Source organism: Ceratotherium simum, chromosome 1 (genome assembly GCF_057802395.1).
Source record: "Ceratotherium simum simum isolate JZ-2026a chromosome 1, ASM5780239v1, whole genome shotgun sequence".
In the NCBI taxonomy this organism is placed as follows: domain Eukaryota; kingdom Metazoa; phylum Chordata; class Mammalia; order Perissodactyla; family Rhinocerotidae; genus Ceratotherium; species Ceratotherium simum.
This window is the reverse complement of record NC_141900.1, coordinates 62,332,426-62,346,920: the sequence shown is the minus strand read 5'-3', so window position 1 is coordinate 62,346,920 and position 14,495 is coordinate 62,332,426. Positions and strand designations below refer to the sequence as shown.

The following is a 14,495-nucleotide window of genomic DNA, read 5'->3' as shown; positions in this document are numbered from 1 at the left end:
GATGATGACACCAGGGAGAGGGTAGGGAGTGTGGGAATGCAGAGGAGGGCTGATACCAAGGGAGTAGGGTCTAGTCTACTACATACATTACTGTATGTAAATATACATTAACGACCTAAGGTATATATAGAAATCATCATCAAAATATTTTGCTATGCTTGTATTATTCTAAATAAAAATACACTAATGACCTAAGGTATAGAGAAATCATCATTAATTATATGTGGTCCCAGGTTACACAGCAGTATGAAATAAATATTAACCTCCAACTATAAGGATGTCAAATAAGCAGTTATTGAGAAATAATTCTATTTGCTGCCTAAACCTAAAATGAATTACCTTTGACTCATCTCTTTCCTTCAAACTCTACATCTAATCAGTTAAGTCTAGACTTCTCTACCATAAAAAAGCACCCCAAATCAATCCTCTTCTCTCTAACTTCACTCCCACTTCACTCCCATGACTGCCAGGCTAAACTCACACCTGAAGCCTTCTCTTGTGGATTTCTTTTCCTAGTGGAAGGAAATGCATTGATCAATGAGCACAAGTATCTGGTTTATCTGTTACAGTTCTCATTGTATATCAACAAATTGGCATTCTGATGTGTACGTCCATCTCTTATGAGTCTGGCTAATGTGAATCTACTCCCAGAGCCAAGATTGAATTTCTCAGTCCACAGAGCTAAGATAACAGATTCATGAGACCCAGTCCCTATCTGTCCCGCTCAAGTACTACTGCCCGAATGGCCTTGACTAAGCAGCCAGCTGGCCTCCCTCAGCAGACTGCCTTCTTACTATACAACTCTTCAACTTGCCATAATGTACAAATGTTTTGCCCTGAAGTGTTCTTTTAAAAATGATAATGTTGGGGCCAGCCTGGTGGCATAGTGGTTAAGTTTGTGCACTCTGCTTCAGCAGGCCAGAGTTCGCAGGTTCAGATCCCAGGCACGGACCTATGCACAGCTCATCAAGCCATGCTGTGCCAGCAACCCATATACAAAATAGAGGAAGACTGGCACAAGATGTTAGCTCAGGGCTAATCTTCCTCAGCAAAAAGAGGAAGTTTGGCAACGGATGTTAGCTCAGGGCCGATCTCCCTCACCACCCCCCCAAAAAAAATGATAATGCTAAAGTCCGTTACAACAATGGTATTCAAAGTGGATGAGCAAGCTGATCCACTGAGATGTGAAAACAATTAAAATTCTATTTTTATTTATTTTTAATCTAAAATATTAAAAAGAATTTTGCTTTACTATCCTTTACTATAGTAAATATAGTTGTGTACTAACATGAGAATTTTGCGGTAACACTAGAATCACAGTCAGTCAGTCACCATCTGTCTCATAAGAGATGTGAAGGGTCCTGGGGGACGAGTGGGAGTGCCTCCCTGAGGAGGGGTTGACGGACGTACTGGCCCCATTCATTCACTTTCTGTGTCTTGTGATTTACTGTAATTTACTCGTGCTTGGGTAAGCGGATTTACAGAGAACTAATTCTCACAAAAATATTTCTGCAAAGAACTGAACTGAAAGCTCTTATTAAAACTGCAAGCACAGGAAAAGAAAAAAGAAAGGGACAGAGCTGACATTTCTGACTTCTGGTACAAGCTCTTCATCACCTACATTATGGTGTAAAAATAATGATGATCTAATAAGATCCGACAGGGTCAGCCAAAAAATGGAAATTTGCAGGAAGACTATTCAAAATATGGATTTCTAACCACTATTTATAATTAACTTTGCCCTACATGTATGTTTTGCATTAACATATAAAAATAGTTATCTTTGGGCCAGCCTGGTGGCTTAGCAGTTAAGTGCACGCGCTCCGCTACTGGCGGCCTGGGTTCAGATCCCGGGCGCACACCGACGCACTGCTTCTCCGGCCATGCTGAGGCCGTGTCCCACATACAGCAACTAGAAGGATGTGCAACTATGACATAAAACTATCTACTGGGGCTTTGGGGTTAAAAAAAAAAGGAGGAGGATTGGCAATGGATTTTAGCTCAGAGCCGGTCTTCCTCAGCAAAAAGAGGAGGATTAGCATGGATGTTAGCTCAGGGCTGATCTTCCTCACAAAAAAATAAAAAAATAGTTATCTTTAAATTTCTATTTTGTGGGTATTATATCATAAATATTTATATGCTCAAAATTTTTAATGATACAATCAAAAACTTTAAAGACCACTGGATTAAAAGATGGCATTTGGAGACATCTGACCTCATTATCTTTATTATCAAGTGAAAGTTAGAATTATTATTTCATAATATCCTTATAGATAAGATAGAGATTGTACTTGAAAGTAGGTTATTAATAACCAGTTACGTCTAGATGACCAGGGCTTTACAAGTTCAGAAATTTGGGAAGCAGCACCCAGTATGACTCTAGAATCAGATTGCTTGGCTGTTAATCTCTGCTTCAGCCATGGCTAACTACAACCTGGGGCAAGTTAGTTAACCCACTGCACCACAGCTTCCTCAGATGTAAAATGAGAATAATGTTAGTACTTTCTGTGTAGGGCTATTTTCAGGATTAAATGAGCTAATATATATGAGAGTTTAGACTAGTGTCTGGCTCTCTACTGCCTCTTGCCGGCCAACAGGGGTCAGTACACCACAATCTACATGAGGAAGCTAAATAAAATGAATGTTTAATTGGAGAAAGAAAAGATTTTCAGTGTTTGAGGAAACATCAATGCTTAACTGCAGAAAATTTTTGCAAAATGGTGTTGAGAAAAATCAGTCACCATAAAATTAAGCAATCAGTGAGAAATATAGGAAGAGAAAAGACGTCAAATACCTTAAGAAATAATTAAATAATAAATACATTTTAAATATCTAAAAGCAATTTGAAATGCAGGAGGACATTTTAAATGGTGGTGCTCTGAAGCAGAGACCTTGAGAATTCATGGTGCAAGAGAGCACAATCTTTCCAAGAAAAGCAACCTTGAAATACCAAGGATGTATTTTGAGTTCTGCCTTGATGTTTAGCGGGTAGGAGAGGGTCTGAACCTTCCTATTTGCAGATTCTATAACAACAATGTTATTTTTTATCGAGTACTCACTATATGCCAAATGCTTTACACATATCACCCTTTTTATTTTTCTTTTTTGACTTTTTAACATGAAAATGTTCAAATACATAGAAAAGAATAGATAGAATAATTAAATGAACATCCATATACCCATCACTCAGTTTAACATTTAACATTTTCCATATTTTAATTTTTCTGAAGTATTTTAAAATAAATATAGATAGCAAACATTTTCCCCCTAAATACAACAATTTGTGTGTCTAAAAATAGGGACATTTTTCTACCTAAGCACAATGTCATTATCATACCTAATAAAAAACAATTATCGAATATCATCTAATGCCCTTGTCTGTATTCAAATTTCTCCAACTGTTCCCCATATCTCTTTTTTTTTTAGTGAGGAAGAGTGGCCTTGAGCAAACATCTGTTGCCAATCTTCCTCTCTTTTACTGAGGAATATTGGCTCTGAGCTAACATCTGTGCCCATCTTCCTCTATTTTGTATGTGGGATGCTGCCACAGCATGGCTTGATGAGCGGTGCATCAGTCTGCACCTGGGATTCAAAACTGCAAACCCTGGGCTGCCAAAGTGGAGTGTGCGAATCCAACCACTATACCACTGGGCCGGCCCCCTCCCCAAATATCTTTTATATCTGGTTTATTAAACCAGAACCAAGGACAAGCCATTGCATTTGGTTATTACGCCTCTTAGGTTTCTTCTAATCTAGAACAGTCCTCCCTCAGTCCTGCTTTTTTTTTTTTTTAATGACACTGACTTAAGAGCCATTTGTTCTGCAGGATGTCCCACCATTTGTCCTGGATTTTTCTGATTGTTTCCTCTTGGTGTCATTTTATTCTATCTTGGTAGTTCCTGCTTGATCATATTGAGGTTAAAGATTCTTGGAAACAATACTTCACAGATAACGCTGGTGCTTCATATTGTATGGCATCAGGAGACACATAACGTCAGGTTGGTCTACTTTTAGTGATGCTAAGATTGATGTGGCTGAGGTGAGAGGGGCCAGATTTCTCCCCTGTCATTATGTTTTTCCCCTGATTACTGGCAAGTACTCCCTGGGGGATAATTTGGCCGTATGTGAACATTCTGTTCCCTCTTTCACCAAATGGTCTCATTGATGATCCTGGCGTGAATCAATTATTTCATTAGGGGCTGCAAAATGGTGATTTTCTAATTTTATCGTTCATTTTACATTATTTAGCTGGCATACTTTTGTAAAGAGAACTGTTTCCTCATCGACTGGGGCTATTTGGTTACCCTGAAATACAGCTGCAACTAGAAAGGCAGATAAATATTTATTTTCTTAAATTACCACTTCTCAGAGTAAGGAGTTGGTGTAAGTCACCACCAATAGCATGGCAAACAAGGTTTTAAAAAATTGTTTTTTCGATTTGGCTTACTCTTTTTGGGGAATGACTTTAATATGTTTGACATTTTCAATCAATTGCAGTCATTATTTTTGATGCTCAGATTATTCTAACTTTGGCCAGTGGGCATTCCTTCAAGCAGGCTCCCAGGTGCTTTTGAAAGGATCTGGTTTTTGGATACCTCCTGACTTTCTGTCACAAGATGATCCCAGTGCTCCTGTTCATTCCCAGCTCTTGGCCTGGCATTAGCCATTTCTCCAAGGAGCCCTGGTACCTTTTAGTGGGGCATGGTATTTAGAGATCAAAATCGAGGTGCCAAGGATAGTCATTGCTTCCAGGCCCTGAGTTCATATTAATATCTTCATTTCAAAGTTAACAATACAGAGTTTTTACTTCATTGTTTTTATATTTGTCTTATTTTACAATGGAGTTTTTGCACCTAATAACATTAACACAATTACTCATTTAATACTTACACCAACCCTGTGAGATAGGGGAGCATACCTGATGTTATATAACTTGTGATCATAACTTATGTTATGGTGTCCATTTTAAAAGGAGGAACCAGAGACGCGAGGTGCCCCAGGTTACACCGCCCGCAAGCGGCAGCGTCGGGATTTGAACCCGGCACACTACTTCCACCGGAGAAGAGAGCCCCAGACATTCAGAGAGGCTTCTCCAGAGAGCAAAGGGTACTTCGAAAAGGTATCGGGGAGACGATCAGGGCTGGGGCTGCGGGAACCCGCGTGTGGGGTGAACAGACCGGTCCCGACCGACTCCTCCAAGCCGGGAGGGCAGGGCCAGGACGAGCTGCTGGGTGAGCGGCCTGTCGGGGTCGTGCCCAAGGCCGCTGCTCCACCTCAGGTCTGCCCAGAGCTCCATGAAGCGCACACGCGCCAGGGATCCACTCGCTCGCGACCCAAAGACGAGAAAACCCGGGCGCTCCTGGCGCGCCGTAACCCTCTCACGGAGCCCACCGGCTAGCCCCCGCGTAGCGCCCGCCCACCCGCCAATCAGAGGGAGCTTTGAGCACGGGGGCGGGACAACAGAGGAGTGTGTCCAATGAGGAATCAGCCCCCGGGTCGCCTCAGGACAGAGTATTTCACAGTCCAAGTGGAGAGTGGAGAGGAGGCGGTGGGCTTGGCCAATCAGAGGGAGCGATTCACATCGTTGGGCACCGGTAGCCAATCAGGAGAGCCCTTGCACCCGACTCGCCCGGCCCACGCTTCCCGCCTTTCCCTTAACTCCGGAGTCCACCGCGCGGCGGTCGCTGGGCAAGGGTCGTGGGCCGCCGCGCTGCGCTCGCTGTCCTGTCCTCGCACCCCTGCTCCCGACTCCAGGGCTGTGCAGGCGTCTGGTTGAGACATGGCGGACTCGGGCTGCGAGAACCTCCGCAGCCAGGAGGCAGGGAGTTTTCTCTACTTCGCCTACGGCAGCAACCTGCTGACGGAGCGGATCCACCTCCGAAACCCCTCGGCCGCGTTCGTCGGCGTGGCCCGCCTGCAGGTCAGTGCGCCCCGGCCAGCCCCTGCGACGTCGAGCCCCCTCCACAGGTGAGGTGAGGGACCCGGATTCCGAGAAGTCGCAGAACTGGGCCGGGAATGCAGCGCTTCCTGCTAAGAGAACATCAGGTTCTCCTGGGCAGGCCACCTCCTCCACGCCCCTCGGGCCCTGTGCTTGACCCCTGCTGAGCCCTGCTACCCCATCATCCGTGATCTCCAGGCCGCTGAGCTCCCCCTCCTAACCTCTCCGCTCCTTCTGCCCAGATCTGGCCGCCTCTCTCTTGTGCCCTAACTTAGGGCCAGAGTCCCTTCAGTCTGTACCCCTGAGAGGCCTTCTCTGACTCAAGTCAGGGATTCAGTTGCCTTCTCTTCTGTACATACCTTTGCTGCGGGACTTGTAAGCTGGTATTGTAAGAATCCGTTTACCTGTCTTTGCTCCTGATCTGAGAGGTCCTGAAAGCTGGAACCGTGTCTTATTTATAGTAAGGGCTGTGCTCAGTTAAGTCAGGGGTTGAACCCTATGGTCCATCAGGGATGAACCACAACCCAAGTTGGTAAAAATCATTGCTCTTCAGTACAGTCCATTCGTTCATTTAATACATATTCTCCCAGCCTTCCCTGGAAATGCAAAGATCATTGAGTAAATTTGGCTGCTTTGAGGACCTCCCAGTCTATAGAAGAGACATGCAAACAAATTATATACAAGACCTTTTGACGTGGTTGAGCTATACAAACATGGTCTCTGCTGTCGTCGTCAGGGTTCTTAGTTGCAAGCAACAGAAAGTGGCTGATTTAAGCAAAAAAAGAATGTGTTGAAAAGGCTTTGGAGAGCTCACAGAATGACCAGGAAGGTAGGACCACTAAGCTGACAAAACAGGCAGGCATAAAGGGAGGCGTAGCAACTGTAACACAGCGGGCACCACACGACAGAAGCAGCGCAGGAAGCCACTGCTGAACACGGACGCTGCTGCATTGTGCATCACCGAGACCACCTGCCCTGGACCCTGCCTGCTACTGTCACGACACCCCTGCAGTTCCTGAAACCCGGATGTGGCTGCCACCATCAGGGTGGAGCTTCTGCTGTCCCTGGGCGCTAGGTTCTAATTCAAAGCCCAGGTGGGTGTCCTGATTGGCTAAGTTTTGGCCATGTGCCCCTGCCCTGACTGCAAGCAAAGCTGGGAGAACCAACTTCTGGCATTCGAAGCTTCGAAAGTGGGAGTTGGGCTCTGGCACTCTCTACCCCTCAGACTCATAAGGTAGGGAATTCCCCAAATGTGGGAAAGAAGTTCAGATGCTTCTAGTCGGGATGAGGGGAAGGAATATCAAGCAAATGATTATTCAGTTACAGGTATGGTCAGTCTTAAAAAGGAGGCATGTTGTACCTTCCTCTCAATTTTGCTGTGAACCTAAAACCGCTCTAAAAAAAGTGAAATCTTTTTTTTTTTTTAAGGAGAGATACAGGGTGCTGTGGGAGTGTATGACTTGGGGACCTGACCTAACCAGGATGTTCAGGAAAATTTTTCCTGAAAATGTGGCTTTTAAGCTGAGACCTGAATGACTGGGGAGAGGGGAAGCCGATAAAACAGAAGGAACAGCATGTACAAAAGACCTCAGGAAAGAAGCAGCTGGATCTTCCAGCTAGTGTGGCTGGAGTTGAGTGTGTGACGAGGATGTAGCTTGAGGCCTGGAGAGATGGGGAAGGGCCTCATGTTACAGGACCAAAGAGGCCAAAGAAGACTGATCTTTATCTTGAGAGCCCTGAGAAGACCCACTGCAGAATTTCAGCAAATGAAAGATCAGATTTACATCTTTGAAAGCTCATTCTGGTTGCTATGGAAAATGGAGTGGAAGGAGGGGGCAACAGTGGCTGTGGGGAGCCCAGTTAGAAAGCTTTTATAGCAGTCCGTACTAGAGACAGTGGCACCTTGGACTAGAGTAGTAGCAGTGGAGGGTAGACGGACTTGGGAGATATTTAGGAGATAACAATGTTAGGCCTTGGTGATTGACTGTGAAGGGAGGAGGCGATAAATAGGGGTGACTAAGTTTTTTGGTGCAACAGGGTGGATGATGGTGATGTTTGCAAAGAGAAGAGGAGAATCAGGTTTGAGAGGGAAAATGAAGCTTAGTCTGAAGCTACTGAGTTTGAGATGCTTGTTATACCTCCACCTGAGCAGGAGAATATTAGAAGTACTCACCATGGGTGCTAGGCCCTGTTCTAAGCATTTTTGAAGATCAGAAGAGAGATCTGGGCTGGATTAAAAGATGATTGGAGTATTGGATGGTATTTGAAGCCACTGCAGGGAATGTGACTGTCTTGAGCAAACTGCTGAATGAACAGAGAAAAGGGCCTAAACTGAGCCCTTAGAAACCCCAACATTTAAAGACCAGGCAGTGGAGGACAAGTTGACAAAGGGAATTGAGGTCATGGAACAGCCTGAAAGTCAGGAAGGAAGCAGATCAAGACAGGGTGGTTAACTATGTTAGAAGCAGCTGAGAAGTGGAGCAAGATGAGGAATGGAAATTGTCTATTGGATTTAGCATTCGACAACCAGTTCCCAGTGTAGTTGTAACTTTTCTCAGATCTGCTGATGTCCTGCCAGGGGTACTTGGTCCTAGAACATCCAGTAAACTAATTGGAGGTACTGGTCACTCAGACTAGCCTTTTTCCTGAAATGTCTGACAAGGTTTTTAAGAAAATAAAGATGACAAGAGTAAAATACAAACCTTAGATTTATTATCTGGTCCGACTTTTTTAACTTTATTATTTAGTAAACTGAGCTCTGGAAAGATGGAAGGAAATCTTCCTAGACCAAATAGCCAAGTAAGGATTTTTAATCTTCCCCAGGACTCTGTCCTCTGATTACCCATCTCTGTGAGAGAAGAAGCTAAACTAGAAACCTGGCTCCATTACTTACTAGTTGTGAGACCTTAGGCAAGTTGCTTCATCTTTGTAAACCAGTTTTTCTTGCTATTAAATGGGTATAATAAAGTTATTGGCTGGATGAAAATAAAAGTCCATATAAAGCTCATAGCACAGTGTACAGAACCCACTAATTTTCCAGTGTTACCTGCTCTTATGATTATTATAGATATATTAGTACAATTCATGAATATGAGATTAATGTTCATAAGTATACAAATCACCCTCCATTCCTAGCTCCTTTAGGACATTGTGATGTATGCTAGTAGGATACTCTCTACGTACATAAAAGTAGGGAGAATGTTATAACCTCAATGTAGCCATCACCCAGCCTCAGCAATTATGTACACTATGATTGCCTCCAAGTTAAAATCTATGTGTATGTAAGTAGACTGGGAAGTAATTTTCAAAAATGAAAATAGTTGTGTTAAGGCTTTGGGATTATGGGGTTTTCCCCCCTTAAACCTTTCGTTTATGGTAAGATACGTGTACACATTCAGTATACATTTCATTTTTAAAGAAACATGAAAAAATACAGTCTTGAGATCTGGGTCCTCCTTTATCTTTGTATTTTCCACAGCTTCTTACGCATAGAAGGAACTCAAAGTTTATGTTTTAATTGCATGGAGTTCAAGGTAAATCTTTTTTTATTTTGAGGAGGGAAATTTTGGTTCAAGTGGATATTGATCATATCACTTTCGTTTCCTTTGTAGGATTTTAAGCTTGACTTTGGCAATTTCAAAGGCAAAACAAGTGAAACTTGGCATGGAGGTATAGCCACCATTTTTCAAAGTCCTGGCGATGAAGTATGGGGAGTAGTATGGAAAATGAACAAAAGCAATTTAAGTTCTCTGGATAAGTAGGTGGCTTCTAATTATAAGTTAAATAATTGCTAATTCAGAAAGTGGATTATATGCAAAGATGTGTATATATGTGCTGGTTTTTCAAAACCATATACTACAGACATATTCTTTACACTTTAGAGTTAACGTAAGTGGTATAATGTGCGTTTCCTAAAGAGAAAAGCCTAGAAGGGTCACACTTTCTGATTGAGATTTGGGAGGACATTGATGATCTCTTCTACAAAAGATGGAAGTCCTTATTTTCATTCTACTTGTCTTTTATAAAAATTTCTTTGTAGTTTCATATTGTGAAAAGTCATGAAGATTTTTGTAGTTGTTACATATTTTTGTTGATTTCAAAAGCAGTAGTTCAGTTTTTATTAGAGCCAGTTTTAAAAAAAAAATTCTTTAAGGTGGCAGTTGAATCGGTAAAAAGTAATAACTTGTAAAAACTTTAAAAACATATGAGAAATGCTTTGATACTTTTTACCACTGGAACTCTCAAGAGTTGTGTGGCGGAGTATTTAATCCAAAGAAAGTTGGCAGAAAAGAGCAGGACTTGAGAAGAGCAGGCTACCTGACATGCCTGATACTTTACCTCACTTGCAGAGAGAATAAGCCATCCTCTCTACTTTTTTCCGAGTGGATATTTTTTTGCTGTCAGAACACAGTCCATTTTTTGTAGCCTACAGTGCAATGTTTCAGGGGTATAAAGATTGAAATAACTCCAGTGAAGCATGTTTTTGGATAGGATAAATATAGAGATCTATTAGAAGTATACCAGGTCTCAGGTTTTCTAATTGAGATGCTAAGTTTACTTTTGATGTGGGTAGTATTTATAATATGTTCTACTTTATCCCAGAATCCTTGAGAAGCAAGTACATCCATATATAGTTAACTTTTTAATCTAGTAAACTAACTTAGCTATGTCAAGTATGGTTAAAATGTGGCTGTTCTGGTTTCAGTCAAGAAGGGGTTAAAAGTGGAACATATGACCCAATAGAAGTTAATGTTTACACTCAAGAAGGAAAAAAAATAACCTGTCGAAGTTATCAAATGAAAAGTTATGAGTGCGCTCCTCCATCGCCCCAGTATAAAAAGGTAAGCTACTTACAAAGATTTTTGGTGACACCTTTTTAATTTTCACTAAACTAAACTAAGATAAAGACTATGTTGTTTGTAAAATGCTTTGTGTGTTTTAAATTCTACATGAACAATTCATTTTAATCAAAATATTTTTAATACAAAAATGATAGTTATTTACTTAAAGTGCAAATTCAATAATGTTCAGATTTATTTGCAATGATAGAACTATGTTCCTAAAACTTTGTTTATTAAAGAAGAACTTTTAGAAACATGTGAGTCATAATTCTAGACATGTATTTTCTTTCTATAATTTTATTTATTTATTTATTTTTCCCCCAAAGCCCCGGTAGATAGTTGCATGTCATAGTTGCACATCCTTCTAGTTGCTGTATGTGGGACGCGGCCTCAGCATGGCCGCACAAGCGGTGCATTGGTGCGTGCCCGGGATCCGAACCTGGGCTGCCAGCAGCAGAGCGCGCGCACTTAACCACTAAGCCATGGGGCCGGCCCTGTGTTTTCTTTCTTAAAGTAGAAAATAACATGTGAATGTGTTTTTAGTAGATTTATTCTATACATATGCTTTTGTAATCTGTTTTTTTCCTCCACAAAACAGTGTTTGCTGAACACTAAGATTCATTTTTATAGGGAAAAAATATATTTCTTATTGCTGAAATGTTTTCCATCCCTAGATGGAGAAAAAAAGTCACACTGCCTTTCAACATCAGGGAAACCACTCCCACACACACAGGAAAAGGATGTGGGATAGAGACCCCAAAATCCCTTTTCAGAAACCCAAACTTAGGTACTTGTTGGCAGACCCAATCAGGACATGGCACCTGGAGTGGGTGACCCAGTTCCTGGGCCTATCTGGAATTTTCTAGTATGGAGCCTAGAGGAATTAGCCTGGTATGGATCTGGGAAGTACCACTGAACACAGTTACCATTTATTCCCTCATGTCTAATTCAGAGGTAGAGTAGACTCTGGGATTAAACTAAAATTGCTCCCTATAAACTTTAAATTTTTTTGAAGAATGATGTTTTTTCTTAAAAGATCATGCAAATTCTATACAATAAGTTTTTGTCTTAATATAAAAATATTTTAAATCACATTACTGAGTAAAATTGATATTCCTTGAGGATGTACCATGTGGCTTTGAAAACTCCCTGCACATTCATGCTCAATGTGAGAGGAATGACTCTCTCTCTATTTTGTTCTATAATTGTTTATTCTAGAGTTATCTGACAGCTAATAGTTCATACTTTGATACTGCAAGTAAAGCTGTGGTATACTAAATTAAATTATGTTGCTAAGAGGGATTTTTGTTGTTGTTTATTTTAACTATTTCTAGGTCATTTGCATGGGTGCAAAAGAGAATGGTTTACCACTGGAGTATCAAAAGAAGTTAAATGCAGTAGAACCAAATGACTACAAAGGAAAGGTCTCAGAAGAAATTGAAGACATTATCAAAAAGGGGGAAACAAAAACTCGTTAAGAACATAATAGAATATGTCTATGAATGTTTTCTCCATGTGCTAATATATTTTTAATGTTTAGAAAAGGGATCTGGGATATCTCTATGTTTATATATTTTCACCAGTCCTCTGAAGGGATATCTCACTTGGGTGATTCTTTGTTTTCAGACTATGAAAACAAACTGGCTTAGCAGTTAGACAATTGAAAAGCGGGCCTTGAACGCATGACAAATGGATGTGGATATTCCTTCTGTGAACACTGAGTTATTTTCTTGAGTTGATCTGAGGTGTATTCTTGCTCTGTGACAAAGGATAGATTTGCAACTTAATGATGGTGCTGTTGAATTGCTCTGCTCTGGGATGTTTTTTATCAGCTTAATAAGAGCAAGCAAACTTCAGAGACAGTTGATAATAAATTTTTTTTAATTTAAAAGATGGCATACATTTGTGACAACATGGATGGACATTGAGGGTATAATGCAAAGTGAAATAAGTCAGAGGGAGAAGGTCAAATACCGTATGATTTCCTTCATTAAGTAGTAGATAATAACAACAATAAACAAACACATAGGGACCGAGATTGGATTGGTGGTTACCAGAGGGGAAGGGGGGAGGGAGGAGGGTGAAAGGGATAATTCGGTACCTGTGTGTGGTGATGGGTTGTAATTAGTATTTTGGTGGTGAACATGATGTAATCTATGCAGAAATAGAAGTACAATGATGTACACCTGAAATTTTTACAATGTTATAAACCAATGTTACTGCAATAAACAAAAAATAATAAAAAAAAAAGAATAAATATTATCCTTGCTATTTAAAAAAAAAAAAAAAAGATGGCTTACTATTCTTAGAGGAATGAATGTATTTGTGGTTTAGCCTATAATCCCTACTAAAGTACTACATTTCATTTCATTAGAGAGACTCAAATCATCACACATCCTGGGTCTGGTCTTGGCTATACACAGTCTATACTAGAAGATTATTGCACAGATTTTGGAACCAGAGAGCCTAGGACCAATTGTCAGTTCCACCACTTTCTAACTGGGAGACTTTGGCTTATTTGACTTGGTGCCTCAGTTTCCTCACCTATAGAGGGAGGACAGCCAAAACACCTATGTCTTAGGATTGTTTTGAGGAGTAAATATATGTATGAGCTTAGAACAGAGCCTGACATATAATAAGTATTAGCAATCATTAATGTTCTTGTTAAAGAATTAAGTTTGTACAGGGCTGTCCTTGGAACAGGTTTTTAAAGTAGAAGAGTCAAGATTATGAGGGAAAAATGTTTTTTGGAAGCTACAACTTGATTTTTGCCTTATCAAGAAATGGTCACCTTCTTAAATTTATTTACTGAGTAAATGGAGGAGAGAAGAGTCATGAATAAAACAATACTGGTTATCAGAAAATCTCGTGTCTCTGTGCAATGCAGTGAGCTGGACCTTCGAAACAGGTTCCTGGAATGAGAGTGAACTAGTTGCAGGAGCATACAAGATTTGGTTTGTTCTCTTGGGAAGAATGACCAAGGGACTTTCCAGCTACAGCTGCAATTCCGTAGTGAAGCTGACCCATAAACTACAGTTAGACCGTGTTTTATAGCTGTTACCCCTCCCTATTTTCAAGTATACCCTCCAATATTCTAGTTTTCTCCAGTTCTTAACTCCTCCCAAGAAGAACCAAGTTTGTCAGCGACCCAGAACCCAGTTATGGTAATATAGTGAGCGAGGCTGAGTTTTGCTCTAGATACTAAAGATTGAATATTATTCTAATAATCTATCTCACTTACCTAAAATGACAGCTTTCATTAAGGAATTTAAAACAGAATAAACCTTCGTGCTTGGCCTTGTAACAAAAACCTGGTAATCACGAGGAATGCTGTTTTTCTAGTTGTTTTCAGGTAGTACTTCCAGATGTCATATGTAAGGGATTTCCATCTCACCAGTGATTTTGGCCCTCTAACCACAATACAACCAGCTACTGGATAAACTATAAGAAACATAGTTTTTGAAAAGCATTTCTGGGCTTGCAAGAAAATCTTCAAGGTGTACCAATCCCTCTCCTACAAAAGAAAAAAGAACACAAGCTGAGCTGAAAGGATAGACAGTACTGGGAAACAAATGGCCACAATGTCCTTGGGTACAAATGCCAATAATAACCCTGGAATTAGACTACTAACCCTTGAGCATCCTGCTGCAGGACAGGAAAACTGAACCTGACAATTCTGTGTGAAACCAGGACCCTTGAGGAGAACTAAAATGGTC

At 41.0% G+C, this 14,495-nt stretch overlaps 1 protein-coding gene across 1 annotated transcript; it reads left to right on the top strand.

Annotated features, from left to right (window-relative positions):
* The first annotated feature begins 5,686 nt into the window (after positions 1–5,686).
* GGCT (gamma-glutamylcyclotransferase) lies at positions 5,687–12,327 on the top strand. Its single transcript, XM_014786021.2, has 4 exons — positions 5,687–5,920; positions 9,550–9,695; positions 10,644–10,779; positions 12,114–12,327. Exons 1-4 carry the CDS (start codon positions 5,780–5,782, stop codon positions 12,255–12,257), a joined length of 567 nt encoding a protein of 188 aa, XP_014641507.1. The 5' UTR covers positions 5,687–5,779; the 3' UTR covers positions 12,258–12,327.
* Positions 12,328–14,495: the final 2,168 nt, after the last annotated feature.